The sequence below is a fragment of the Manis javanica genome, chromosome 5, assembly GCF_040802235.1.
Source record: "Manis javanica isolate MJ-LG chromosome 5, MJ_LKY, whole genome shotgun sequence".
Classification (NCBI taxonomy): domain Eukaryota; kingdom Metazoa; phylum Chordata; class Mammalia; order Pholidota; family Manidae; genus Manis; species Manis javanica.
The window spans coordinates 141,485,234-141,512,886 of NC_133160.1; the positions used below are offsets into that span (position 1 = coordinate 141,485,234).

General features: G+C 36.5%; 1 protein-coding gene across 3 annotated transcripts in view; it reads left to right on the plus strand.

Annotated features, from left to right (window-relative positions):
* The window catches only part of PDS5A (PDS5 cohesin associated factor A), a 140,598-nt gene that overhangs the window by 74,854 nt on the left and 38,091 nt on the right, over window positions 1–27,653 (plus strand). For all 3 annotated transcript variants that reach the window (XM_037002743.2, XM_037002745.2, XM_073237725.1), the window contains 6 exons: window positions 957–1,108; window positions 2,452–2,565; window positions 4,539–4,620; window positions 5,873–5,921; window positions 6,233–6,372; window positions 10,354–10,469. In XM_037002743.2, coding sequence (XP_036858638.1) covers window positions 957–1,108; window positions 2,452–2,565; window positions 4,539–4,620; window positions 5,873–5,921; window positions 6,233–6,372; window positions 10,354–10,469 — 653 coding nt within the window. The remainder of the gene's footprint in view (window positions 1–956; window positions 1,109–2,451; window positions 2,566–4,538; window positions 4,621–5,872; window positions 5,922–6,232; window positions 6,373–10,353; window positions 10,470–27,653) is intronic.

The following is a 27,653-nucleotide window of genomic DNA, read 5'->3' on the forward strand; positions in this document are numbered from 1 at the left end:
AATAAATTAGATGACCTGGCACAGCCTTCCGGAAATTTTTCTTCTCCTCTATAAAATGTGGGGACAGGACTTAATCTTAGATTTTGCTGTTTGCATTCTTTGGTTTCATGTAAAAAATGTTAAAATTTCCCATGTCTGTTGCATGGGAACAAAGATTCAACCTATCTACTGAGTAGCCTAAAAATGAGAAAATTATACAAAAAATGTATAAGGTAATATTAACTTAACTAAAATAACAAAGATAGTATGCTTTGATTTGTTATATCAAAAAAGAGACAAATATCTTTTTTGGCTATTGTTTTTATTACACGTTACTATCATGGTTCTAACTCTAGGTTTTTATAGCCTCCTTTTCCTCCCACCACCTTTCTTCCCTCCTAGTAATTATCTACTCTCTAAAAATCCCAGAGTTCCACTATCTAGGATGTGACTAGGTAAATCATCTTTCTTCTCAATCTACAAAGTAAGGAAACTCACTTAAGATGTCACTGAGATGCTTTCCAACTTTGTCATTCTGGGATCTTGGTATTAAATTTTGCTCTTCTTATTATGAGTTAACATGCAAAGGAATGTAACCAGGATAAAACATTCTAGATGACAGGGCTTTTGTTTGCAGAGTGAATTACGTATTTTCCCTTTTACCTTTTAATCACATCTAAAATTTGTTCAAAATTTTTTAGTCAGAATCACATGATTTCATGGCTCTGAGAAAAATAAAAGTTGGTAGATTATTTAGCAGTTTTTGTATTGGATAATTTCTAAAGTAGTTTGATTTCTAAATAGGAACATATTCAGAATTTTTGGTAAAGCAATTTACCTCTTAGGAAAATAAATATTGTGCCAGTTTATGTACACATGACTGTGATTGTACAATCTAGTGAAGAAATGGTAGTTTTTGCACATAAGTATACTAAAGCTTGATATCTAGCTCATCCAATAAACTTTATACTTTCTAGTGGCGAGTAAGAAAAGAAGCTATGATGGGTCTGGCTCAGCTTTATAAGAAATACTGCCTTCATGGTGAAGCAGGAAAGGAAGCTGCAGAGAAAGTCAGTTGGATAAAGGACAAACTTTTGCATATTTATTATCAGAATAGCATCGATGACAAGTGAGTGTAATGTTGGTAAAATGGTTAAATATAAATGCTTTTTTTTAATACAATTTATGTCTGTTTAATTTTTAATAATAATTTATTTCTTAGTTTAGAAATCACTTTCTGCATATTAATACATACTATATTTAAATGAGACTCCAGCCAAGATTTTTGGGTAGCTTAATAATAGTGAACTAGGCATGGACTTTGGACTCAGACCCAAGACCTAATGTTCATTCTCCCCCTTATTAGATGTGTGCTCTTGTATAACTGACTTCTTTGCACCTCAGTTTTACCTAAAAAGAAGTACTAACAAAGCCTTCCTTACAGGATTGTCATGTGGATTAAATAAAGTAATGAATGTAAGCCTCCTAGCCCAGTGCCTGGCAAGGTATTCAATAACTGCTAGTTAGTTTTTGCTTTTTGCAGCATTGTAAGTATAGAGTATTACTGTATGGTTTTTTTTTATCAAGCTATAATTAATACATAATAATATATTGGTTTTAGATGTATAACATAATGATTCTGTATTTGTATATATTACAAAATGATCATCACAATGAGTTAACATCCATCCCCATACATAGTTAAAATTTCTTTTTCTTGTTATGGGGACTTAAGTTGTTTTCATTTTCTGAGTGTTACTTATAATTCTATATTAGATTATAGTAACAATTTTGGTATTTGCAAATACTTTGCAATTTTTATTAAACTTTTACATTACTGAATATGTATTTCACTGATTAATGAAGAATCCTTGTATTTTTACATTCCAGTGATACTGAGCAATATAAGCTTAGCAAGAAGGATATTCTAATATTGGTGGGGAATTTAGGAAGAAGATAGATCAAATGCACATAAAAAAAAAGCTAAATTCTGAGGAAGTAATATTAAGGAAAATCTCCGATTCTACTGAATGAAACATTGGGAGGAGCCAAACTATAATCAGAGGAAATTAATGTGGTTTTTGTTTTGTTTAGTTTAGTTTTGTTTTGTTTTGAGAATTAGCTATTCTTGAGAGCATAGCATTATATGTAGTGTTAAGTGATTTTCTGTAGCTCCAGACTGATGAAGAATGGGTGGAATAGCCTAGCACTCTGTGTTTCGAAATAACATATAACCCTTTTAGATCAAATGTTTCATACTGACAAATTAAAAAGTAAAGCCACAAATAGCAATCATAGCTCTAAATTTAAAAATTCCTGTACTTCTAAGGTCATACTAAACTTTTCCATTGTATTTACACACTAAAGTGTCACTATTAGTATGGGCTCTTTGCATGAGGTGGTTAAAATATAAATTGGCTCTTGCTTCTAAAACAGAATAATTGTATTATTTGGGGTTTTTTTGTTTCATAGACTGTTGGTAGAGAAAATCTTTGCTCAGTATCTTGTCCCCCACAACCTGGAAACAGAAGAGAGAATGAAATGCTTATATTATTTATATGCTAGTTTGGATCCAAATGCTGTCAAGTAAGTTACTTTTTAAATGATTGTTGGGAGTATTTCCTGAAGGTTTCATAAAATTACTTCATTTTAGCTAATTAATTTTTGTTGAGGTTTTTGCTTCTGATTGAATTAAAAACCTCGGAAAAATATTTATATACACAGTAAAATCTTGATATAAGTTCAGGTAAATAGCAAAAATATTCCTATATGTATAGGTATATTTGGCCACTGAGTCAGTCATACAGTTTCAGGGATTCAAAGAAGTCCTAGGTCAAAATAATCTTTTATCCACCTATTGATTGGGTTGTAAATTACACTACTGGAGAGTCCCCATTCTAAACTTTAGTACTGGTTCTTCATTAGGAGAGCATATCCAAATCACCTCTATGTAGAATAAGCATATGATTGACTTTCCAAACTGGGACGTTTTTGAGACTGAAAAGATACAACAATCATAATTTTGTTTGGACAACTGGCATAAACTAACTGTCCCAGGCCAACTAGTATGTGTGGTCAATCCACTTTAATTAAGCTTTTTAAAAGGGAAATAAGTCCTGTCATTGAGAATTCTGATCTTTTGGGAAAGAACCTGAGCTATTATATATGTTACCTTTAATTTTCATATAATTTCAAACTTTTAGAAAAATTGTGGGAATAGTACAAAACACTGTGATATCCCCTTTACCCAGACTCATCGTTTTTTACTATTTACTTTATCATTTCTCATTTACACATATTTTTTCTTCTATACATATTTTCTTGTGAACCATTTGAGAATAATTTGCAGACACTGGATCCCTTTACCCCTAAATATTTCAGTGTATATTCCCTAAGAACAAGGATATTTTCTTGCATAACCAAATTACCCTTCACAAAATCAAGAGATTTAACAGTGATACAGTATTATTGCCTAATCCTGTGTGTATTCAAATTCCCTTAAATTGTCCCAGTAATGTCTTCTATGAATATTTTCCCCCCTTTCTGGGATTACACATTGCAGATTTATTTGTCCTGTTACTAGTCTTTTTTAATTTGGAATCATTCCTTGGTCTTTGTCTTTTATGACTGATGCTTTTTGGAAGAGTATTGCAAAGTCCAATTATTTTGTAGAATGTTACCTCAATTTAGGCTCATCAAGTGTTTCCTCATTATTAGATTGATATTATGTGTTCTGAGCAGAAATTCCACAGAGGTAACATTGTATCCTCAGTACATCATATTAAGAAGCATTAGCCATCATTTTAAATAAGGTTTGCAAGTGGTTCCTAATGCTCATCCTAAGTACTAAACCCCTGGCCTAAGGTTTTGATCTCTGTCTGTGTTGTAAAATATTTGGCAAAGAATTCTCAGAGATAGACTAATATCTAGTAAGTCCTCTGGGTACCTGGAATTATGGAGTGGATTTGTGAGAGAAGAAAATCTATTTTCATGGAGAGAAAAGAGTAGAGAATATACACACTCAGTAACTTAAATTTGGCCTCTTGAGTCTATATCATTTCTAAGAATTAGTTTTTTGAAATATTCTACAGCCCTTCATGCATACCTCTCTAGAGTGGCATAAAAAGGCCTTTGTGATTTGATGCTTTCTATCATATGTTACGCTTCCTCTTGCTCCCTGACTCATACTCTGTGCTCCCAGCCATAGCTTTTTTTTCAGTTTTCCTATATGTGCCACATACTTTGGTGACATTTTATCTTTGTACCAGAACCGACTAGCTACCTCTGCTTAGAATATCTTTCAGATTCCTTCATTTACCTTGCAAGATTCTGTTCATTCTTTTGAACTCAAATAATTTCTCTCACAAGAGGCCTTATATTTATCATTTTTAAACTGAACTATCTTAAGCCTAATAAGTAAATTTTCTGGTGCTTAAAATTTTAGGTATATGTAGAAGAATGGTGTATCTACACCATGCAACAAGGAAAGTTAGTAAAGTTGAATAATTGCCAGAATCATTATATTACATATTTTTTCATATTTATAACTTTATTTACAGAGCTCTCAATGAAATGTGGAAGTGTCAGAACATGCTTAGAAGTCATGTGCGAGAACTGTTGGATTTGCACAAGCAGCCTACAGTAGGTTCATGATTTGAATTCATGAATTCAGTTTGTTTATATTCATTGTTCAGTTTTTCTGTAGTTACATGTAATGAAGCAAGCAAAAAGTATCTGAAGTGTTATATTTTCCAAATGTAGCTAAACATAATTTCCGTGGTAATCCAAGCCAAATTTCCATTTCAAATGAATATAACAAAATCTTATTTTCCAGCATGAACAAAGAAATGTTTTCTAATGTATCAAATATTTAGATATTAAGAAATTTATATGTAGTTTATCAGTTTTCAAATAATTCGAGTTAAGCCTCAAGATAAAACTATATTAGAAGACATGATTTTTTTTCAGCCCCAGATTTTTGGTCCTCAAATGTAGAGTCAGTATCAGATCAGATATCAATCTTACAAATATGCCAAACTCAAATTAACCAAGAAATTCTGCCCGCATTTTCAGGAAAGTAAGCGAAAGAAACTTGAATAATCTCTTACAGTATTTCTAAATAGATGTTCTTAGCCCATGGACAGAGACCACTTATCAGCCTGTGGATGCTAAAGCAAGGGTCGGCAAAGGTTTTTTGTAAATGAGCATATAATAAAAATTTATACTTTGTCAGCTACAAAGTTTCTGGTGAACAGGTCATCTCTGCTTTTGTAGTGCAAAAGCAGTCATAGACAACATGTAAATGAATGAACATGACTGTGTCCCAGCAAAACTTTTAACAAAAATAGGTGGTCCATGGGACCATAGTTTACCAATTTCTGATCCAAGTTACTCAAATTTCATAATAAAGTAATACTTTATTGTAGAGGAAATGAAGTACTTTTTGGAGGGGAGGTGATATTCTAACATTATTTAAGTAATGGGTCCCAAAATAGCTAAGAGAATTCTGTGTAGGAAGAAAATTTTTCTACTCTTCACATTTTTAGTTATTTTTCTTTGGTGCATGGTTTTACAGTCATTTTGAGTTGTTAATTATTTCAGTAATCTTCTCTTTAACCTTCTGGCAAGATAATTTCCTTATGAAAGTTGTCCTCTTTAAAATTTTTAAATTTTAGGTATCTTCCAGCTGACATCCCCGATCCTTCTATTTGCCCTAACTTTATAGTTCTCCACAATTCTTTGTTAGCAACTAAGTATGGTAAGCATTTTCTTGTAGGTAGATAGTGATAGCTTTTTTTTTTTCACTTTAAGAAATGTACAATATTCAGTATAGATTTTCTTATAGAAATTTGTTAGCACATATAACTTCTTTTGCTTTTGTTTTAAATTACAGTCAGAGGCTAACTGTTCTGCCATGTTTGGAAAACTGATGACCATAGCAAGTGAGTATGCTGACTCACTCCACAGATACATAATAAACCTCAAAACACACAAATCATTTACCCAGTGGGACTATCAATTTAATACAAAGTGGAGAAAATAATCCTTTTCTTAATAATTGTTTCCTTCAATTAGAGAAGGAAACAATGGGCTTTTCTATTGGGCCTATTCCATTTATTTCTAAAATCCAGTTATGCTGATTGTCTTTTGATGGTTCAGTATTATGTTTAAGACAGCTAGTTCTTAGTTTAGTAGAGTATTATAAAGAATTATAAAATTCTTTTATAATATTGATTCTCTTTTAATTTTGTAGAGAATTTGCCTGACCCTGGGAAAGCGCAAGATTTTGTGAAGAAATTTAACCAAGTTCTTGGGGATGATGAGAAACTGCGGTCTCAATTGGAATTATTAATAAGCCCAACCTGTTCATGCAAACAGGCAGATGTTTGTGTGGTTAGTGAATTATATTTTTATATTTTTTTCTCCTGGCTTTGCTTATATAAATTTATATTTTATTAAAGTGTGCTTTACATAGATTATGTATGCGAGTTAGCAATATTATGAGCTCTGAATACTTAGGAATGTATGTGTAAGTCAATCTAGTTCTCTTACCTTCAGCCAAATGCTAGGAAAAACACTAGAGAACTAAGTCAGGTAGGTGATCCTAGGAAATGAGCAAGATAAATGCTTTGTATTTAGTAGATATTCATTAAGTAAGAATTTTCTAAATGCTTATGTGTTGTGCATTTTTAATCTCCCATGTATGCACATGGAAATAATTCTTGTCAATAAATCATCAGTACTCACATTATAGTATATGCATTTATAGATAAGGTAATTACCATTTAGGCTTTTTTATCTTTATCCTATTCTTGGACTCTGTTTTATAGAAAACCAGTATCATTGAAAATACCAGGAAGGAAAACTTCATTTATTCAGAACTTTATGAGACAGTTCTGTGTTTGAATTTCAGCTATTGCATTAACCAGTGTAACCCTTAATGAGTAGGTAGTAGTTTTTCTGTAATTTTGAGCCTCATTTTTCTCATCTATAAATAACAGCAACTTCATGGTGTTGTTGTAAGATAGATTTACATATATATATGTGTGTGTATATATATGTATATATTAGGCTTACAGATATGGATAAGAGAAAATTATTTCAGTTAGTCTAACTTTGTTCTAGAAAGAATTAAGAGTGGGATAATTATGTAAATATTTGATGAGATAAAGACTATAATAGATGTTTATACAAAGAGGTCTGGGAGCATACAGTATGTGTGTTTTAATTCAGTCTAGAGATACAGTGTTGGTCTCTAAGTAGATCTAAAAGAACCAGTAATTAAGAAGAGATGCGGGGAAGCCAATTCGAGAAGGAAACAATGGGCTTTTCTATTGGGCATAGGGATATGGGTATGTCAAGTGGCCAGACCTCCTTAATCTTTGCACTTCTGAACTATGCTGGATGGTTTGCTGACAACATTTTAAGGTTTGATGTACTCTTCTGGCATTTAGAATTCTGGTTCCAGAGTATTGTGTCCTGCAGAGCATCTACTAATATAACTGGATCATAAAATGAAATAACTTAAAATAACTTAGAGATACTTAGTTTAACATTTCATTTTACAAATAAGGACACCAAATTTGAAAAAGGTAAAGTTTCCCATCCAGTGTTTCAGCTGGTTATAGTGGCTGAGCTGCAAGTAAAGTGTAGATCTCATAAATCTATGATAGTGTTATTTCTGTACATTCCATCATTGTTTGCAAGAAGAACCCAGTGCAAACTGAGCACTGCTCAAGAAATAATGGACCTTAAGAAAGATCAATTAAGTGGTAATTTTGGTCTGATAGAATGCAGGAATTGAACTTGAATTTGAAAAAAATGGCAGTAACATGAATTGCTATTTGTCAGACCAGAAATATCTAGAGTTTCCAAATCCAAAATCTCAGGATGAATACTACAGCCATGCAGTGCAGCCAAATCAGTGCTCCTGATTTTAGGAACCAGGAAAGTAAAGATGAGGACTGTACTTGTTTTGGAAAGAAAATGGTAACGATACCTTTTTGGAGAGGAGTTAATTCTGAGGAAGTTTAAGTGATGGACCACAAAATAGCTAAGATAATCTTATTCCAGAACAAAAGATTTCTACTCTTCATATTTTTTAGTTCATTTTCTTTAATTAGTAGTTTCATGGTAACTTTTCTTCTAGCTCTTATATTTCAGCATTGTGTATTCTGAACACATTATTTAAATTATCTATATGTTCTTCTGTGTAAAGTGGAGCTTACAATACCCTTTAAATACTCAGGAAAATTGTCACTATTAGAATAGTTTTTGCCATTTCCCAGAATATCTGTATTGTTCTCTCTTCCTCAAAGGCTACTGATATTAGTTATGTGTATCTTCTAATACCCACATTACTTCTTTCCTGATAGCTTCATTCTAAAGTCAAAGAAAAGAATAAAGAACTATGCAAACATAAAATTTAGTTTCTGTCATTTTATGTAGCTTTCATTCCATCTTTGATAGCCCCTTCCCTGTCCCCTACTAATGTGTATATACTACCACCATCTTTTTTTCTAAATGACAGTCATGTCCCATTTCTCACTGTGAGACATTACTCAATAACAGAGTTAGTAGGAATGGAAAGTTAATGCTTTTCTTCCTTTGTCTCAGTTCCATTCCTGAAAAATCTTAGCAAAAATACTTTGAGCAAAGAATAACAATATACACATACTAAGATTAGTATATATATACATAATAGAATGATAGAGGGTGAGCAATGATACTGAAATATGTGCTGTGTAGATATGCTTTCCCCTTGGACTTCAGGTTTTGAGATTCCACAGTTTGGTTCTAGAGGAGGACCATATATTTGATATAGCTTCAGCTCTGCTTGTAGTGCCTTCCTATGACCATGGTTCCCAAATTTTAAGATTTTCAAAGCTTGCTAATTTAGCATTTTATACAGTCCTAGATTGGAATTTCCGCTATACCATTTACTAATAGTTTGGCCTTTAGTAAGTTACTCAGTATTTCTGAGCCTCATTTTCTTCATCTATAAATATTACCAACCTCATAGGAATGTCAAAAGAATAAGATAAAATGAAATTTTATGTATGACCTAATACAGGTCCCTCTTTGTACTGTCCTATAAGATGTAAATAAATGATAATACTATCGTATTACATATACATGACAAACACTAGGAATTCTTAACATAGGTTTGGAATAGAATTGTGAATCTCTATCTTTTAATAAACTCTCAAAATGATTCTGATATGAGTAGTTCATGGACCACACCTTAAAAAACCCTTCCCTACTGGATTATCCAGACATGCATTGTATCTTCAGAAGACCAAGTTTTATTTTATCCCTTTATCAAGTTTACACTGTAATAATACACTGCATAATCTGGTAAATTGTATTATATGTGGTCTCTCATCAAGGTTGCAGTTTGAGTGACAGAGGCAGACAAGTATTTCAGTAGAGAATACCATGTGGTGTAAGTATTCTGATCGAATCATTTGCCTTGGTAACACAAAGAAACAGCATCCACCCCAGGCAGGGATGGACATAGGAATACCTTGTTCTAGAATATGTAATCACTGAGTTGAATGATAAAGGATGAATAGGAATTAGACCACTGTGTCAAGAATGACTGCTATATTTCTAGCTTGGGTGACTGGATATCAGAGGAGATGCTTTAGAGATAGAAGATAACAATGTGTGGCCTCTCAGCAGTCATGTTTAGAAGTCTAAGATACGGAGCTGGTTGATATGTATTAGCATAATTGTATCACCTGGAGGAGGTAGAGAAGAAAACGAAAGGGGAGACAATCATAATGCTTCCTGTTTAATCTTTTCTATAGTTTACTAAGAAGGATAGGTGTGATATTGTGATTTATAAGAAGTATTTATTTGGTTTTTGTCCCACCTCTGGCAGAGCTCCTAAAACTCTTGGAATTTCCTAAATGATGAAAGCAACAAAGGTGTCTTAACATTAATGGGGTGACTTTTGAAAACTCACCTCAGGATGAGGGCTGGTTACCAGGGGATCAACAAAGTTATTAGAGGACTGGAGCTTCTAGTCCCACTCTACAACCAACCTCAGGAGGAGGACTGGAGACTGAGTTCACTCACCAGTGGCCAGTGATTTGAACAGTCATGTCTGTATAATGAAGGCTCCATAAAACCGCAAAAGGACAGGGTTCATAGAGCTTCTGGGCTTCATGAACACGTGAAGATTTGGAAAGACTAGCATACTTGGAGAAGGCATAGGAGCTCAGTGTCCTTTCCCCATATCTTCACCTGTGGTTTTTTTTTAAACTTCTGATTGTTTTTAATATTTAAATGGTTTTGATTCTGTACACCATTTTTTTTCTTTTAATATGAAAGTGATTCATATTTATGGTAAAACTCTTTCCTTTCTAGAGAGAAATAGCTCGGAAACTTGCAAACCCTAAGCAGCCAACAAATCCTTTTCTAGAGATGGTCAAATTTCTCTTGGAAAGAATTGCACCTGTACACATTGATTCAGAAGCCATAAGGTAAGCTAGGAAAATATATTCACTTAAAAATAAAATATAATCTGAAACTACATTGTTGTAAGTTTAAATTCTGGGTCACTAAGGAGACCTAAAAACGTTACCTTATACCCTTTTAATGGCAGAAGCAAACATCATTTGAGTTGAAGGGCGGGCCTGCCCCTTTTCTGATACTTGTCTTACTTCAGTGTTTTTATTTTTTAAGAATTCTTGTGTTTATTTTTAACTTGTATGTGATCATTAAAGAAAACTTAGAACATTAAAAACAGAGAAGAAAATTTTAAATCTCTAGCTATCAATCATTTTTTAGTTTTCTCAACCATTTTAATGTCCACATTATATTCTTTAGTATTTATTATATCACTGTTCACTTGAGATATGTGAAACAATAGTATTTTGAAAAAAGCGTGAGATTGCCATTAGAGTAATCTGTTTTCAAAACATATGGTTTTGGAAAAAGCCCTCTAACTTACTTCTTAATTTATTTTTAACTTTATTGTGGGTATAACATCCCCTTGTTGGATGATTATGAAAATCAGTGGTAATACACAAAAAAGTAAGCAGCCTAGCATAATAGATATGACAGCTACTGGTTTTTATTAACTGTTGCCATAATTACATTCCAGTTTATAAGTGAATACTTTTCCTTGCATTAATAATTTTTCCACTAGACAAGCTATATATCTTTCTTTTCATGTTGGGTTACTAAATAGCACTTACTGATTCTTGTTCCACGAAACCTTGGAGTAAGAGCTCCATTTCTAGCTATTAATTATTTCACCTTATGTGAATCAGTGCTTTGGTTGTATTGAAATGTCAACTGTATTAGGTTCTAGGTCTGCCATAACAAAATAGTACAAACTGAGTGACTTAAATAACAGAAATTTATGTTTACAAAACAAGTTTTCGACAGTTCTAGAGGCTAGAAGTCCAAGGTCAAGATACCAGCAAGTTGGATTTCTTCTGAAGCCTCTCTCCTTGGCTCATATGTTCCTCCTCTTGCTGTCTCCTCACATGGTCTCAAATATCTGTGTCTAATTTCTTCTTCGTATAAAGACAACAGTCATAACAGATTATAGCCTACCCTAATTTGACTTTGTTTTACCCTTAATTATCTTTTTTTGTAGCAATCATCCTAAATACAACCAATCATCCTAAAATCATCTTAAATATAAACAGTGTTTCTTTAGTATTCTTTTCCCAGACTTGTGTCTATGTAAATACACATATACAAGCTGCTACAGTTAGTTAATGATCTGTAATAGTGATTGAAAATGAAGTGGTGATTGCAATAATGGTTGAAAAATGAAAGAAAGTAAAATTTAAAAAGAAAGAGGTTGAGGACTGATTCCTAAAGAAAATCAACAATTATGAGGCTGGCAGAAGATAGATTTTTTAAAAATCTTACCAACTTTATATGGTGACAGATGGTAACTAGAGTTATTGTGACCATTTCATAATATATAAATATCAAATCACTATGTTGTACACTTGAAACTAATAAAATATTCTATGTCAATTATTCTTCAATATAAAAAAAAATTTTTTTTTAAAGGCCTGGTCAAAAATGGAAAATCAGGAAAGAGTGTTAATGAAGCCAAAGAGAACTGAACAAGTCAGGTGCTGCCTACAAGTAGAATAGGTTCTAAAAAGCAGCCATTTGAGAAAAAAGGAAAAAGATAATGGTCAGGATAGTTTATTTGGGGTAGCAACTCCTCCTCATGGATTGAGAAGGCCATAGGATAGTCCTTCCCAACAACAATATCAAGGTACACTTATATGTACATTTGAGTAGAGGAGACTGCTCAAGCCTGGAGATGACTTGTCTAGCTCAACAGGAGCCCAGCAGGTCACACTTAGTAAACTTGAGATCTGAGAAAATGAAAGGGAAAAATACCTTGTATTTCTGAACTTTGATTTAGGAAATAAATTGGAATGTGGAGGACAGCCAGTGTAGACAGTTTAGTTACAAAAGGTAAAGGAGAAAAAATGAGATGATGGAAAGGGATTGAGCTGGAAGAAAGAAGGGGTCTTTTGTTGTTTTTAATGAAAGAATTTTGAATATTTAAATACCTTCAAAAGGTGCTAACAGAGAAAAGAAAGGTTGAAGATGGGAAAGGGGAACAGAACTATGATGGAGTAACATCGCTAAAGAGTGTAACAGGAAGAAGGAAATCTTCCCCTATGACTTGAGAAAGTAACAGATAACAAATTAGAGGAGGTTAAAAGAGAAGGTATGGAAAATTAGAATTTTCACTCAAGGCGTCCAGTGTTCTGTTAGGTTAAAAATGAGGTTGGTAGTCTGCTCAGTGGGAGCATTTTGATCTATTTAGACCTAAGTTGGAATGGTGAAGCTCTGTAACAATTATTTAACAGTTTAGGAGATAAAGGGACACATAGAAAACTTCCCAAGCAGTTTGAACATGCATTCGGTTTGATGATGGTCTTTTGCTTCATGATAACCCTGTGAACTATGAGGAATGTATGTTGTTTATGTAATTTAGAAATGGAGAAAAGTGCTTTTGTAAGAGGAAGGACTGCATTCTTGGTTTCAAGACTTGGGTCTTTCTCATCACTACTCACCTCATCATAGTGATCCACCCACATTATAACGGAAACATAAACTATGCCTGTCTTGTTTGCACTGTATTTCCGGGATAGACCCAGGAAGACTTGGCAAATAATAGTAGTCAACAAATACATATTAAATGTATGCACAGACCCTATTATGAGTAGTCAGATACATTGATAAATTTTTTCAAACACATTTGTAATCTTGTTAAATTCATGAATTGTTTTTTGGATTTCCTCATAAGAGCTTAATTCAGAATATTTTTCTTATATTGGAAATAGTTTTTTTTAAATATATATCAGAGCTAAAACTTCCAGAGCAAAATACAGTGTAGGCATGATTTCTTAGATGGGACATAAAAAGCACAAAGAAAATTCAGCACTTTTTTCTGCTTTGAAAGACTAGGAGAAAATATTTACAAACCATATAATTGATAAAGGATTATATCCAGAATATTAAAAAAACTAAAAAATAATAAGATTTATGACCCATTGTAAAAATGGGCAAAAGATTTGAACAGATACTTCACCAAATAATATATTACTCATTAGGGAAATGCAAATTCAAATTACAATGAGAAATACACACCCACTAAAATGGCTAAAATTAAAGATACTAACCATACCAAGTGTTAGGATGTAGATTGACTGAACCAACTGTTTGTGATGTGGAAAACAGTTTGTTGTAACATTAAATGTACATAAAATATTATTATACAAAGGAAAAATGAACAAAATAACAGTATACTCACAGACACTGAGAAGTGACTAGTGGTTACTGTGGGGACAGGGTTGGGGTGGGATAAAGGGGCACAAAAATTCTCAGTCATAATATAAGTTGGTCACAGAGATAGTAGTACACCATTATAGTCAAAGATTCTGTAAAATTTTCCTGTGTTGGCAGATAGTAACTGCACTTGTTGGGGTAAGGATTTAATAATATGGGTAACTGTTGAACCACTGTGTGTTAGACTTGAAACCAATACAAGATTGTTTATCAGTGATACTTCAATTATTTTTTTATTTTTTAATTTTTATTAAGAGAAAGGAATATTATCAGAAAAGAGTACCTCCATAGCCCATCATCTGACACCCTTTAAGTGATCAAAGTTAAGGATATTTAAAGCATGCGTTAATCTTTGATTTACCAATAGTTTTATCCTATCAAGGAGTAATCCCCCTTTTTTTTCTTTCTTTCTTTTTTTTTTTTAATCTTTAATCTACACTTACATGAAGAATACTATGTTTACTATGCTCTTCCCTATACCAGGTCCCCCCTATAAACCACTTTACAGTCACTGTCCATCAGCATAGCAAAATGTTGTAGAATCACTACTTGTCTTCTCTGTGTTGTACAGCCCTCCCCTTTCTCCCACCCCCCCATTATGCATGCTAATCTTAATACCCCCTTTCTTCTCCCCCCCCCTCATTATCCCTCCCTGCCCACCCATCCTCCCCAGTTCCTTTCCCTTTGGTACCTGTTAGTCCATTTTTGGATTCTGTAATTCCGCTGCTGTTTTGTTCCTTCAGTTTTTCCTTTGTTCTTATACTCCTCAGATGAGTGAAATCATTTGGTATTTCTCTTTCTCGGCTTGGCTTATTTCACTGAGCATAATACTTTCCAGCTCCATCCATGTTGCTGCAAATGGTAGGATTTTCCCTCTTCTTATGGCTGAGTAGTATTCCATTGTGTATATGTACCACATCTTCTTTATCCATTCATCTACCAATGGACATTTAGGTTGCTTCCAATTTTTGGCTATTGTAAATAGTGCTGCGATAAACATAGGGGTGCATCTGTCTTTCTCAAACTTGATTGCTGCATTCATAGGGTAAATTCCTAGGAGTGGAATTCCTGGGTCGAATGGTAGGTCTGTTTTGAGCATTTTGATGTACCTCCATACTGCTTTCCACAATGGTTGAACTAATTTACATTCCCACCAGCAGTGTAGGAGGGTTCCCCTTTCTCCACAGCCTCACCAACATTTGTTGTTGTTTCTCTTTCGGATGGCAGCCATCTTACTGGTATGAGGTGATACCTCACTGTACTTTTAATTTGCATTTCTCTGATAATTAGGGATGTGGAGCATCTTTTCATGTGTCTGTTGGCCATCTGTATTTCTTCCTTAGAGAACTGTCTGTTCAGTTCCTCTACCCATTTTTTAATTGGGTTATTTGTTTTTTGTTTGTTGAGGCATGTGAGCTCTTTATATATTCTGGACGTCAACCCTTTATCGGATCTATCATTTTCAAATATATTCTCCCATACTGTAGTGTTCCTTTTTGTTCTATTGATGGTGTCTTTCACTGTACAAAAGCTTTTCAGCTTAATGTAGTCCCACTTGCTCATTTTTGCTGTTGTTTTCCTTGCCCGGGGAGATATGTTCAAGAAGAGGTTACTCATGTTTCTGTCTAAGAGGTTTTTGCCTATGTTTTTTTCCAAGAATTTAATGGTTTCATGACTTACATTCAGGTCTTTGATCCATTTTGAGTTTACCTTTGTATATGGGGTTAGACAATGGTCCAGTTTCATTCTCCTACATGTAGCTGTCCAGTTTTGCCAGCACCATCTGTTGAAGAGACTGTCATTTTGCCATTGTATGTCCATGGCTCCTTTATCAAATATTAATTGACCATGTATGTTTGGGTTAATTTCTGGAGTCTCTAATCTGTTCCACTGGTCTGTGGCTCTGTTCTTGTGCCAGTACCAAATTGTCTTGATTACTATGGCTTTGTAGTAGAGCCTGAAGTTGGGGAGTGAGATCCCCCCTACTTTATTCTTCTTATTCAGGATTGCTTTGGCTATTCGGGGTCTTTGGTGTTTCCATATGAATTTTTGAATTATTTGTTCCAATTCATTGAAGAATGTTGCTGGTAATTTGATAGGAATTGCATCAAATCTGTATATTGCTTTGGGCAGGATGGCCATTTTGACGATATTAATTCTTCATAGCCATGAGCATGGGATGAGTTGCCATTTGTTAGTGTCCCCTTTAATTTCTCTTAAGAGTGACTTGTAGTTTTCAGGGTATAGGTCTTTCACTTCTTTGGTTAGGTTTATTCCTAGGTATTTTACTCTTTTTGATGCAATTGTGAATGGAATTGTTTTCCAGATTTCTCTTTCTATTGGTTCATTGTTAGTGTATAGGAAGGCTACAGATTTCTGTGTGTTAATTTTGTATCCTGCAACTTTGCTGTATTCTGATATCAGTTCTAGTAGTTTTGGAGTGGAGTCTTTAGGGTTTTTATGTACAGTATCATATCATCTGCAAATAGTGACAGTTTAACTTCTTTACCAATCTGGATTCCTTGTATTTCTTTGTTTTGTCTGATTGCCGTGGCTAGGACCTCCAGTATTATGTGAACTAACAGTGGGGAGAGTGGGCATCCCTGTCTGGTTCCCGATCTCAGAGGAAATGCTTTCAGCTTCTCGCTGTTCAGTATAATGTTGGCTGTGGGTTTATGATATATGGCCTTTATTATTTTGAGGTACTTGCCCTCTATTCCCATTTTGCCGAGAGTTTTTATCATGAATGGATGTTGAATTTTGTCAAATACTTTTTCAGCATCTATGGAGATGATCTTGTGGTTTTTGTCTTTCTTTTTGTTGATGTGGTGGATGATGTTGATGGATTTTCGAATGTTGTACCCTCCTTGCATCCCTGGGATGAATCCTACTTGGTCATGGTGTATGATCCTTTTGATATACTGTTGAATTCTGTTTGCTGATATTTTATTGAGTATTTTTGCATCTACATTCATCAGGGATATTGGTCTGTAATTTTCTTTTTTGGTGGAGTCTTTGCCTGGTTTTGGTATTAGGGTATTCATAGAATGAGTTTGGGAGTATTCCCTCCTCTTCTATTTTTTGGATCACTTTAAGGAGAATGGGTATTATGTCTTCTCTGGGTGTCTGATAAAATTCCGAGGTAAATCCATCCAGCCCCGGGGTTTTGTTCTTGGGTAGTTTTTTGATTACCGTTTCAATTTCTTTGCTCGTAATTGGTTTGTTTAACTTTTGTGTTTCTTTCTTGGTCAGTCTTGGGAGGTTGTATTTTTCTAGGAAGTTGTCCATTTCTTCTAGGTTTTCCAGCTTGTTGGCATATAGGTTTTCATAGTAGTCTTTAATAATTCTTTGTATTTCTGTGGAGTCTGTTGTGATTATTCTGTTCTCATTTCTGATGCTGTTGATTTGTGTTGATTCTCTTTTTCTCTTAATAAGTTTGGCTAGAGGCTTATCTATTTTGTTTATTTTCTCAAAGAACCAGCTCTTGGTTTCGTTGATTTTTGCTATTGTTTTATTCTTCTCAATTTTATTTCTTCTCTGATCTTTATTATGTCCCTCCTTCTGCTGACTTTAGGCCTCATTTGTTCTTCTTTTTCCAGTTCCGATAATTGTGATGTTAGACTATTCATTTGGGATTGTTCTTCTTTCTTCAAGTGTGCCTGGATCACTATATATTTTCCTCTTAAGACTGCTTTCGCTGCATCCCACAGAAGTTGGGGCTTTTTGTTGTTGTTGTCATTTGTTTCTATATATTCCTTGATCTCTATTTTGATTTGTTCATTGATCCATTGATTATTTAGAAGCATGTTGTTAAGCCTCCATGTGTTTGTGAGCCTTTTTGTTTTCTTTGTAGAATTTATTTCTAGTTTTATACCTTTGTGGTCTGAAAAATTGGTTGGTAGAATTTCAATATTTTGGAATTTACTGAGGCTCTTTTTGTGAGCTAGTATGTGGTCTATTCTGGAGAATGTTCCCTGTGCCCTTGAGAAGAATGTATATCCTGTTGCTTTTGGATGTAGAGTTCTATAGATGTCTATTAGGTCCATCTTTTCTAGTGTGTTGTTTAGTGCCTGTGTGTCCTTACTTATTTTCTGCCCGGTGGATCTATCCTTTGGGGTGAGTGGTGTGTTGAAGTCTCCTAAAATGAATGCATTGCAGTCTATTTCCCTCTTTAGTTCTGTTAGTATTTGTTTCACAAATGCTGGTGCTCCTGTGTTGGGTGCATATATATTTAGAATGGTTATATCCTCTTCTTGGACTGAGCCCTTTATCATTATGTAGTGTCCCTTCTTTATCTCTTGTTACTTTCTTTGTTTTGAAGTCTATTTTGTCTGATATTAGTACTGCAACCCCTGCTGTCTTTTCACTGTTGTTTGCTTGAAATATGTTTTTCCATCTCTTGACTTTTAGTCTGTGCCTGTCTTTGGGCTTGAGATGAGTTTCTTGTAAGCAGCATATAGATGGGTCTTGCTTTTTTATCCATTCTATTACTCTGTGTCTTTTGATTGATGCATTAAGTCCATTTACATTTAGGGTGACTATTGAGAGATATGTATGTATTGCCATTGCAGGCTTTAAATTCGTGGTTACTAAAGGTTCAAGGTTAGCCTCTTTAGTATCTTACTGCCTAACTTAGCTCACTTATTGAGCTGTTATATACACTGTCTGGAGATTCTTTTCTTCTCTCCCTTCTTATGCCTCCTCCTCCATTCTTCATATGTTGTGTGTTTTGTTCTGTGCTCTTTTTAGGAGTGCTCCCATCTAGAGCAGTCCCTGTAAGATGCCCTGTAATGGTGGTTTGTGGGAAGCAAATTCCCTCAGCTTTTGCTTGTCTGGGAATTGGTAAATCCCACCATCATATTTAAATGATAATCGTGCTGGATACAGTATCCTTGGTTCAAGGCCCTTCTGTTTCATTGCATTAAATATATCATGCCATTCTCTTCTGGCCTGTAGGGTTTCTGTCGAGAAGTCTGATGTTAGCCTGATGGGTTTTCCTTTATAGGTGACCTTTTTCTCTCTAGCTGCCTTTAAAACTCTTTCCTTGTCCTTGATCCTTGCCATTTTAATTATTATGTGTCTTGGTGTTGTCCTCCTTGTATCCTTTCTATTGTGGGTTCTGTGTATTTCCATGGTCTGTTCTATTATTTCCTCCCCCAGTTTGGGGAAGTTTTCAGCAATTATTTCTTCAAAGAGACTTTCTATCCCTTTTCCTCTTTCTTCTTCTTCTGGTACCCCTATAATAATATTCCTTTTGGATTGGTCACATAGTTATCTTAGTGTTGTTTCATTCCTGTAGATCCTTTTATCTCTCTCTATGTCAGCTTCTATACGTTCCTGTTCTCTGGTTTCTATACCTTCAATGGCCTCTTGCATCTTATCCATTCTGGTTATAAATCATTCCATGGTTTGTTTCACTTCTGTGATCTCCTTCCTGACATCTGTGATCTCCCTCCAGACTTCATCCCATTGCTCTTGCATTTTTCTCTGCATCTCCGTCAGTATGTTCATGATTTTTATTTTGAATTCTTTTTCAGGAAGATTGGTTAGGTCTGTCCCCTTCTCAGGTGTTCTGTCTGTGATCTTTGTCTGCCTGTAGTTTTGCCTTTTCATGGTGATAGAGATAGTTTGCAGAGCTGGTACGAGTGACAGCTGGGAGAGCTTTCCTTCTTGTTGGTTTGTGGCCTTCCTCTCCTGGGAGAATAGCGACCTCTAGTGGCTTATGCTTGGTAGCTGTGCGCAGACAGGGCTTCAGCTACCTGCCCGGTTGGTTTGGAGTTTATCTCCGCTGTTGCTGTGGGCGTGGCCTGGCTGGGGCTGGTCCTCCAAAATGGTGGAGCCCCGTTGGAGGGGGAGCAGCCGGGAGGCTATTTATCTCTGTAAGGGGCCTCTGTGCTCCCTGTTGCCCAGGGGGTTAGAGTGCCCAGAGATCCCCAGATTCCCTGCCGCTGGGCTAAGTGTCCTGTCCTGCCCCTTTAAGACTTCCAAAAAGCACTCTCCAAACCAAAACAACAGCCGCAATAACAAAAGAGAAAAAAAATAAGGGAAAAACGCGCGTTTTTCTTTGTCCTCAGGCGCTGGTCTCAGGCACCCGCTGACCGGTCTTGCTGCCCTGTTTCCCTAATATTAGGGTCCCTGTCCCTTTAAGGCTTCCTAAAAGCACTCGCCAAAGAAAAGGGAAAAACGCACGATTTTCTTTGTCCTCAGGCGCCGGTCTCAGGCACCTGCTCACCAGTCTTGCTGCCCTGTTTCCCTAGTATTGGGGTCCCTGTCCCTTTAAGGCTTCCAAAAAGCACTCGCCAAAAAAAAAAAAAAATGCTCCTGTTTCTTTGTTCTCTGGCGTCGGCCTCAGGCACCTGCTCACCGGTCCTGCCGCCCTGTTTCCCTAGTATCCAGGACCCCACACATGCACTGTGTCTGCGCTGTGGTCCGGAATCCTGGGACTGGGTGTTCAGCAGTCCTGCGCTCTCTCTCCCTCCCTGATGACTCCTCTCCACCCGCCAGGAGCCAGGGGGAGGGGTGCTCGGGTCCCGCCGGGCTGGGGCTTGTATCTTACCCCCTTCGCGAGGCACTGGGTTCTTGCAGGTGTGGATGTGGTCTGGATGTTGTCCTGTGTCCTCTGGTCTCTATTTTAGGAAGAGTTGTATTTTTTTATATTTTCATAGATATATGTGGTTTTGGGAGGAGATTTCCGCTGCTCTACTCACGCTGCCATCCTGGCTCCGGCCACCAAGTTCTTTAATATAAAAAAATTATTATACAACTCAGGAATCCCAATACTAGAAATTTGCCTTAAAAACATAGAAACGAAAAAAACATAAATTCCCATAAAGACTTATACTTAACTGCTTGTAGCAGCTTTATTTGTATCTTTAAGCTCAAAACACCCAAAAGTCCATCAATTGGTAGTTGGATAAACATACGGCAGTATAGCTATACAGTGTAATAGTTCTGCATGAGTAGGGCAGCGGAAATCTCCTCCCAAAACCATATATATTTTTGAAAATACAACAAATACGACTGTTCCTAAAAGAGAGACCAGAAGATACAGTACAATAGCTAGGCTACACCTACATCTGCGAGAACTCAGCATCTCACAAAGGGTGTGAGATACAAGCCACAACATGGTGGGACCCGAACACTCCCCCCACCCCAGCTCACTGGCAGGAGGAAAGGAGTCAGAGTGGGGAGGGAGTGGAAGCGCAGGACTGCTGAATAACCAGCCCTAGTAATCCTCACCAGGAGTGCAGACACACATTGCATGCTGTGCTGGATATTAGGGAAATGGAAAAATAAAATCTGCGAGTGGGTCCCTGCAGCCAGCTCCCCTGGGACAAAAGAAAAGCGAGTGCTTTCTGAAAGTCTTAAGGGACAGGGGCTTCACAGCTGGACGGAATTGTCCATGCACACTCAGCCCAGAAAGCTGGGAATCCTGAGGTACTTCATGCGCCTCAGCCCCCTGGGTGGCAATGCAGCTCTGAAACCCCTCACAGTGATAAGCAGCCTGCCATACATTTCCCTGCTGGCACGGCCCGCCACAGTGGCTGAGCAGCCGTAGAGCAGCCACACCCACAGCAACCGCCCAGAGTCTCCTCCCAGTGTACAGCCACCCAGGCCAGACCCAGAGGCCCCCTGCTGGCGTGCAGCTGCCAAGTGCATGCAAAGGAAGCTGGGGCAAGGCATGAAGGGGCACCGTTCTCGCAGGAGAACACACATCGCATGCCTGCCACTCCCTGCAGGGCTCTGGGGAACCCGCCAGCTGCCCCACCCACGGTGGCTTGGGATTAACCTGGAGGCTGCTCCTGGTGTGTGGGTAACCAACACAGGCAGCGGTGAAGGGTAAGGCGACCAGCAAGCAGGAAGGGAGTTTGTTCTCCTAGCTGACACACATGCCACCGGCCTACGACTACCTCTATTGCCATGAAAAGGCAGAAGAATTTGGTCCAGTCTAGAATTACCCAGACAGTCCCCGAGACAGGGCCTGAGGAGATAGATATAACCAATCTCCCTGAAATAATTCAAAATAAAGGTCATAACCATGCTGATGGACCTACAGAGAAACATGCAAGAGCTAAGGGATCAAGTCAGGAGGGAGAATACAGAAATAAAACAATCTCTGGAAGGACTTAAGAGCAGACTAGATGAGGTATAAGAGACTGTTAATGGAATAGAAATCAGAGAAAAGGAGGAGAGAGATTAAAGGATCTCCAGGAATGAAAGAATATTAAGAGAATGTGTGACCAATCCAAACGGAACAATATTCACTTTATAGGGGTACTAGAAGAAGAAGAGAGAGAAAAAGGGATAGAAAGTGTCTTTGAAGAAATAATTTCTGAAAACTTCCCCAAACTGGGGGATGAAACAGTCGCTCAGACTATGGAAGCACACAGATCTCCAAATACAAGGGACCCAAGGAGAACAACAACAAGATGATATAATAACTAAAGTGGCAAAGATCAAAGACAAGGACAGAGTATTAAAGGAAGACAGAAAAAAAAAGGTCACCTACAAAGGAAAACCCATTGGGCTATCATCAGACTTCTCAACAGAAACCCTACAGGCCAGAAGAGAATGGCATGATATATTTAATGCAATGAAACAGAAGGGCCTTGAAGCAAGGATACTATATCCAGCACGATTATCATTTAAATATGAAGGAGGGATTAAACAATTCCCAGACAAGCAAAAGTTGAGGGAATTTGCCTCCCACAAACCACCTATACAGAATGTTTTAAAGGGACTGCTCTAGATGGAAGCACTCCTAAGGCCAAATAGACATCACCAGACAAAATAAAACCACAGCAAAGAAAGCAGACCAACCAAATACTAAGTAAAGGCAAAAAATGAAATCAGCTATTCATAAAAGTAGACAAAGGAAGCACAAAAGAGTACAGAATAAAGCACCTAACATAAAGAATGGAGGAATAAGAATAAGAAGGGAGAGAAATAAAGAATCAGACTGTGTTTTTAATAGCTAATAAGTGAGTTAAGTTAGACAGATAGTAAAGAATCTACCCTTGAACCTTTGATAACCACGAATCTAAAGCCTGCAATGGCAGGAAGTACATCTTTCAATTTTAATCACCCTAAATGTAAATGGACTGAATGCACCAATCAAAAGACACAGAGTAATAGAATGGATAAAAAAGCAAGACCCATCTATATGCTGCTTACAAGAGACTCACCTCAAACCCACCCAAATGCATGCACAGACTAAAAGTCAAGGAATGGAAAAAGGTATTTCATGCAAACAATAGGGAGAAAAAAGCAGGTGCTGCAGTACTTGTGTCAGACAAAATAGACTTCAAAACAAAGTAAGTAACAAGAGATAAAGAAGGACATCACATAATGATAAAGGGATCAGTCCAACAAGAGGATATAACCATTATAAATTTTTATGCACCCAATACAGGAGTACTGACATACGTGAAACAAATACTAACAGAATTAAAGGAAGAAATAGAATGCAATGCATTTATTTTAGGAGACTTCGACACACCACTCACTCCACAGGACAGATCCACCAGACAGAAAATAAGTAAGGACACAGAGGCACTGAACTACACACTAGAACAGATGGACCTACATCTACAGAACTCTACACCAAGAAGTAGGAGGATACACATTCTTCTCAAGTGCACATGGAACTTTTTCCAGAATAGACCACATACTAGGCCACAAAAAGAGCCTCAGTAAATTCAAAAAGACTGAAATTCTACCAACCAACTTCTCAGACCACAAAGGCATAAAACTAGAAATAAATTGTACAAAGAAAACAAAAAGGCTCACAAACACATGGAGGCTGAAGAATATGCTCCTAAATAATCAATGGATCAATGACCAAATTAAAATAGAGATCAAGCAATATATGGAAACAAATGACACAGCAGCACAAAGCCCCAACTTCTATGGGATGCAGCAAAGGCAGTTCTGAGAGGAAAGTATATAGCAATCCAAGCCTATCTGAAGAAGGAAGAACAATCCCAAATGAATACTCTGAAGTCACAATTATTGAAACTGGAAAAAGAAGAACAAATGAGGCCCAAAGTCATCAGAAAGAGGGACATAATAAAGATCAGAGAAGAAATAAATAAAATTGAAAAGAATAAAACAATAGAAAAAAATTAATGAAACCAAGACCTGTTCTTTGAGAACATAAACAAAATAGATAAGCCTCTAGCGAGACTTATTAAGAGAAAAAGAGAATCAACACACATCAACAGAATCAGAAATGAGAAAGGAATCATCACGACAGACCCAGCAGAAATACAGAGATTTATTAGAGACTACTATGAAAACCTATATGCTAACAAGCTGAAAACCTAGAAGAAATGGACAACTTCCTAGAAAAATACAACCTTCCAAGACTGACCAAGGAAGAAACACAAAATCTAAACAAACCAATTACCAGCAAAGAAATTGAAGCGGTAATCAAAAAACTACCTAAGAACAAAACCCCTGGGCCAGATGGATTTATCTCAGAATTTTATCAGACATACAGAGAAGAAGATATAAATCCCATTCTCCTTAAAGTTTTCCAAAAAATAGAAGAGGAGGGAATACTCCCAAAGTCATTCTATGAAGCCTACTTCACCCTAATACCAAAACCAGGCAAAGACCCTACCAAAAAAGAAAATTACAGACCAATATCCCTGATGAATACTCAACAAGATATGAGCAAACCGAATTCAGAAATACATCAAAAGATACATCAAAAGGATCATACACCATGACCAAGTGGGATTCATCCCAGGGATGCAAGGAGGGTACAGCATTCGAAAATCCATCACCATCATCCACCACATCAACAAAAAGAAAGACAAAAATCATATGATCATCTCCATAGATGCTGAAAAAGCATTGGACAAAATCCAACATCCATTCATGATAAAAACTCTCAACAAAATGGGTATAGAGGGCAGGTACCTCAACATAATAAAGGCCATACATGACAAACCCACAGCCAACATCATACTTATTAACAGCGAGAAGCTGAAAGCTTTTCCTCTAAGGTGGGGAACAAGACAGGGATGCCCACTCTTCCAACTGTTATTCAACATAGTCCTGGAGGTCCAAGCCATGGCAATCAGGCAATACAAAGAAATACAAAGCATCCAGCTTGGTAAAGAAGTCAAACGGTCACTATTTGCAGATGACATAATATTGTAGATAAAAAACCCCAAAGACTCCACTCCAAAACTACTAGAACTAATACCTATATGCAGCAAAGTTGCAGGATACAAAATTAATACACAGAAATCTGTTTATTCCTTTACACTAACAATGAACTAGTAGAAAGAGAAATCAGGAAAACAATTCCATTCACAATTGCATCAGAGTAAAATACCTAGGAATAAACCTAACCAAGGAAGTGAAAGACCTATACCCTGAAAACTACAAGACACTTACTGGTCTCCCCCTGCTTTTGACCTGCAGATAAGGGAGGAGATGCGATGAGATATCGAAGATCTGAAAGGACCAGCCAGAGGACTCAAGGCTTAACAGTGCAAGAGTGGTGCTGAGAGGGCACCTGTCATATTTATTGATCAAATGGTTATCAACAACAATAAATTTTGTCTAGGAGACTCAATACACAATCATAAATCAACCACAAGCCTTACTCTCAACAGTCTCCAATCTTCTGAAGCATAACAAATTTTTACATGGTGAGCAAGGTCTTACATGGTGAACAATGCAAGGGCACTCCTTTCACAGAAACTTTCGGTTTTGTTTACACATCATGAACTATAAACAGTCAAGTCAGATATTATTCATTTGATTTTTATACTTGATTTATATGTGAATTCCACAACACTTAAGAGATATTAAAGAGGACACTAACAAATGGAAAGTCATCTCATGCTCTTGGCTAGGAAGAATTAATATTGTCAAAATGGCCATCCTGCCTAAAGCAATCTACAGATTCGATTCAATCCCTGTCAAACTACCAACAGCATTCTTCAGTAAACTGGAACAAATGGTTTTAAAATTCATATGGAACCACAAAAGACCCCAAATAGCCAAAGCAATCGTGAGAAGGAAGAATACAGCAGTGGGGGATCTCACTTCCCAATTTCAAGCTCTAGTACAAAGCCACAGTAATCAAGACAATTTAGTACTGGCACAAGAACAGAGCCACAGACCAGTGGAACAGAATAGAGAGTCCAGATATTAACACAAACATACGGTCAATTAATATATGATAAAGGAGCCATGGACATACAATGGGAAAATGACAGCCTCTTCAACAGATGGTGCTGGCAAAACTGGACAGCTACATGTAAGAGAATGAAACTGGTTCATTGTCTAACCCCATACACAAAAGTAAATTTGAAATGGATCAAAGATTAGAATGTAAGTCATGAAACCATAAACCTCTTAGAAAAAAATATAGGCAAAAATCTCTTAGACATAAACATGAGCAACTTCTTCATGAACATATTTCCCCGGATAAGGGAAACAAAAGCAAAAATAAAGAAGTGGGACTATATCAGGCTGAAAAGCTTCTGTACAGCAAAGGACACCACCAATAGAGGAAAAAGCCATGCTACAGTATGGGAGAATATATTCATAAATGACGTATACGATAAGGGGTTGACATCCAAAATATATAAAGAGCTCGCACACTTCAACAAACAAAAAGCAAATAATCCAATTAAAAAATGGGCAGAGGAACTGAGCAGACAGTTCTCCAAAGAAGTAATTCAGAAAGCCAACAGACACATGAAAAGATGCTCCACATCGCTTGTCATCAGAGAAATGCAAATTAAAACTACAATGAGATATCACCTCACACCAGTAAGGATCACCACCATCCAAAAGACAAACAACAACAAATGTTGGTGATGTTGCATAGAAAAGGGAACCCTCCTGCACTGCTTGTGGGAATGTAAATTAGTTCAACCATTGTAGAAAGCAGTATGGAGGTTCCTCAAAAAACTCAAAATAGAAATACCATTCGACTCAGGAATTCCACTCCTAGGAATTTACCCCAAGAATGCAGCAGCCCAGTTTGAAAAAGACAGATGTACTCCTATGTTTATAGCAGCACTATTCACAATAGCCAAGAAATGGAAGCAACCTAAATGTTTATCAGTAGAAGAATGTATAAAGAAGATGTGGTACATACACACAATGGGATATTATTCAGCCATAAGAAGAAAACATCCTACCATTTTCAACAACATGGATGGAGCTAGAGGGTATTATGCTCAGTGAAATAAACCAGGTGGAGAAAGATAAGTATAAATGATTTCACTCATCCTCGGAGTATAACAACAGAGAAAAAATCTGAAGGAGCAAAACAGCAGCAGAATCACAGAACCAAGAATGGAATAACAGTTACCAAAGGGAAAGGGACAGGGGAGGATGGGTGGGAACGGAGGGATAAGCGAGGGGAAAAAGAAAGGGGGCATTATGATTAGCATGTATAATGTGGGGGGTGGGCACGGGGAGGGCTGTACAACACAAAAGTAGTGACTGTAGCATCTTACCATGCTGATGGACAGTGACTGTAATGGGATATGTGGGGGGGACTTGGTGATGGGGGAGTCTAGTAAACATAATTTTCCTCATGTAATTGTAGATTAGTGATACCAAAAAATATATATATCAGACACAAAATATATGAAATTCTAGAAAAGGTAAAATTATAGTGATGGAAATGAGCTCAATGATTGTCAGGGTAGGAAAAGGGGAGTGATCAAAGAAGGAGTATAAGGCAAATTTTTTGTGGAGATGGCAATGTTTTATATATATATATATATATATATATATATATATATATATATACGTGTGTGTGTGTGTGTGTGTATATACATACACACACA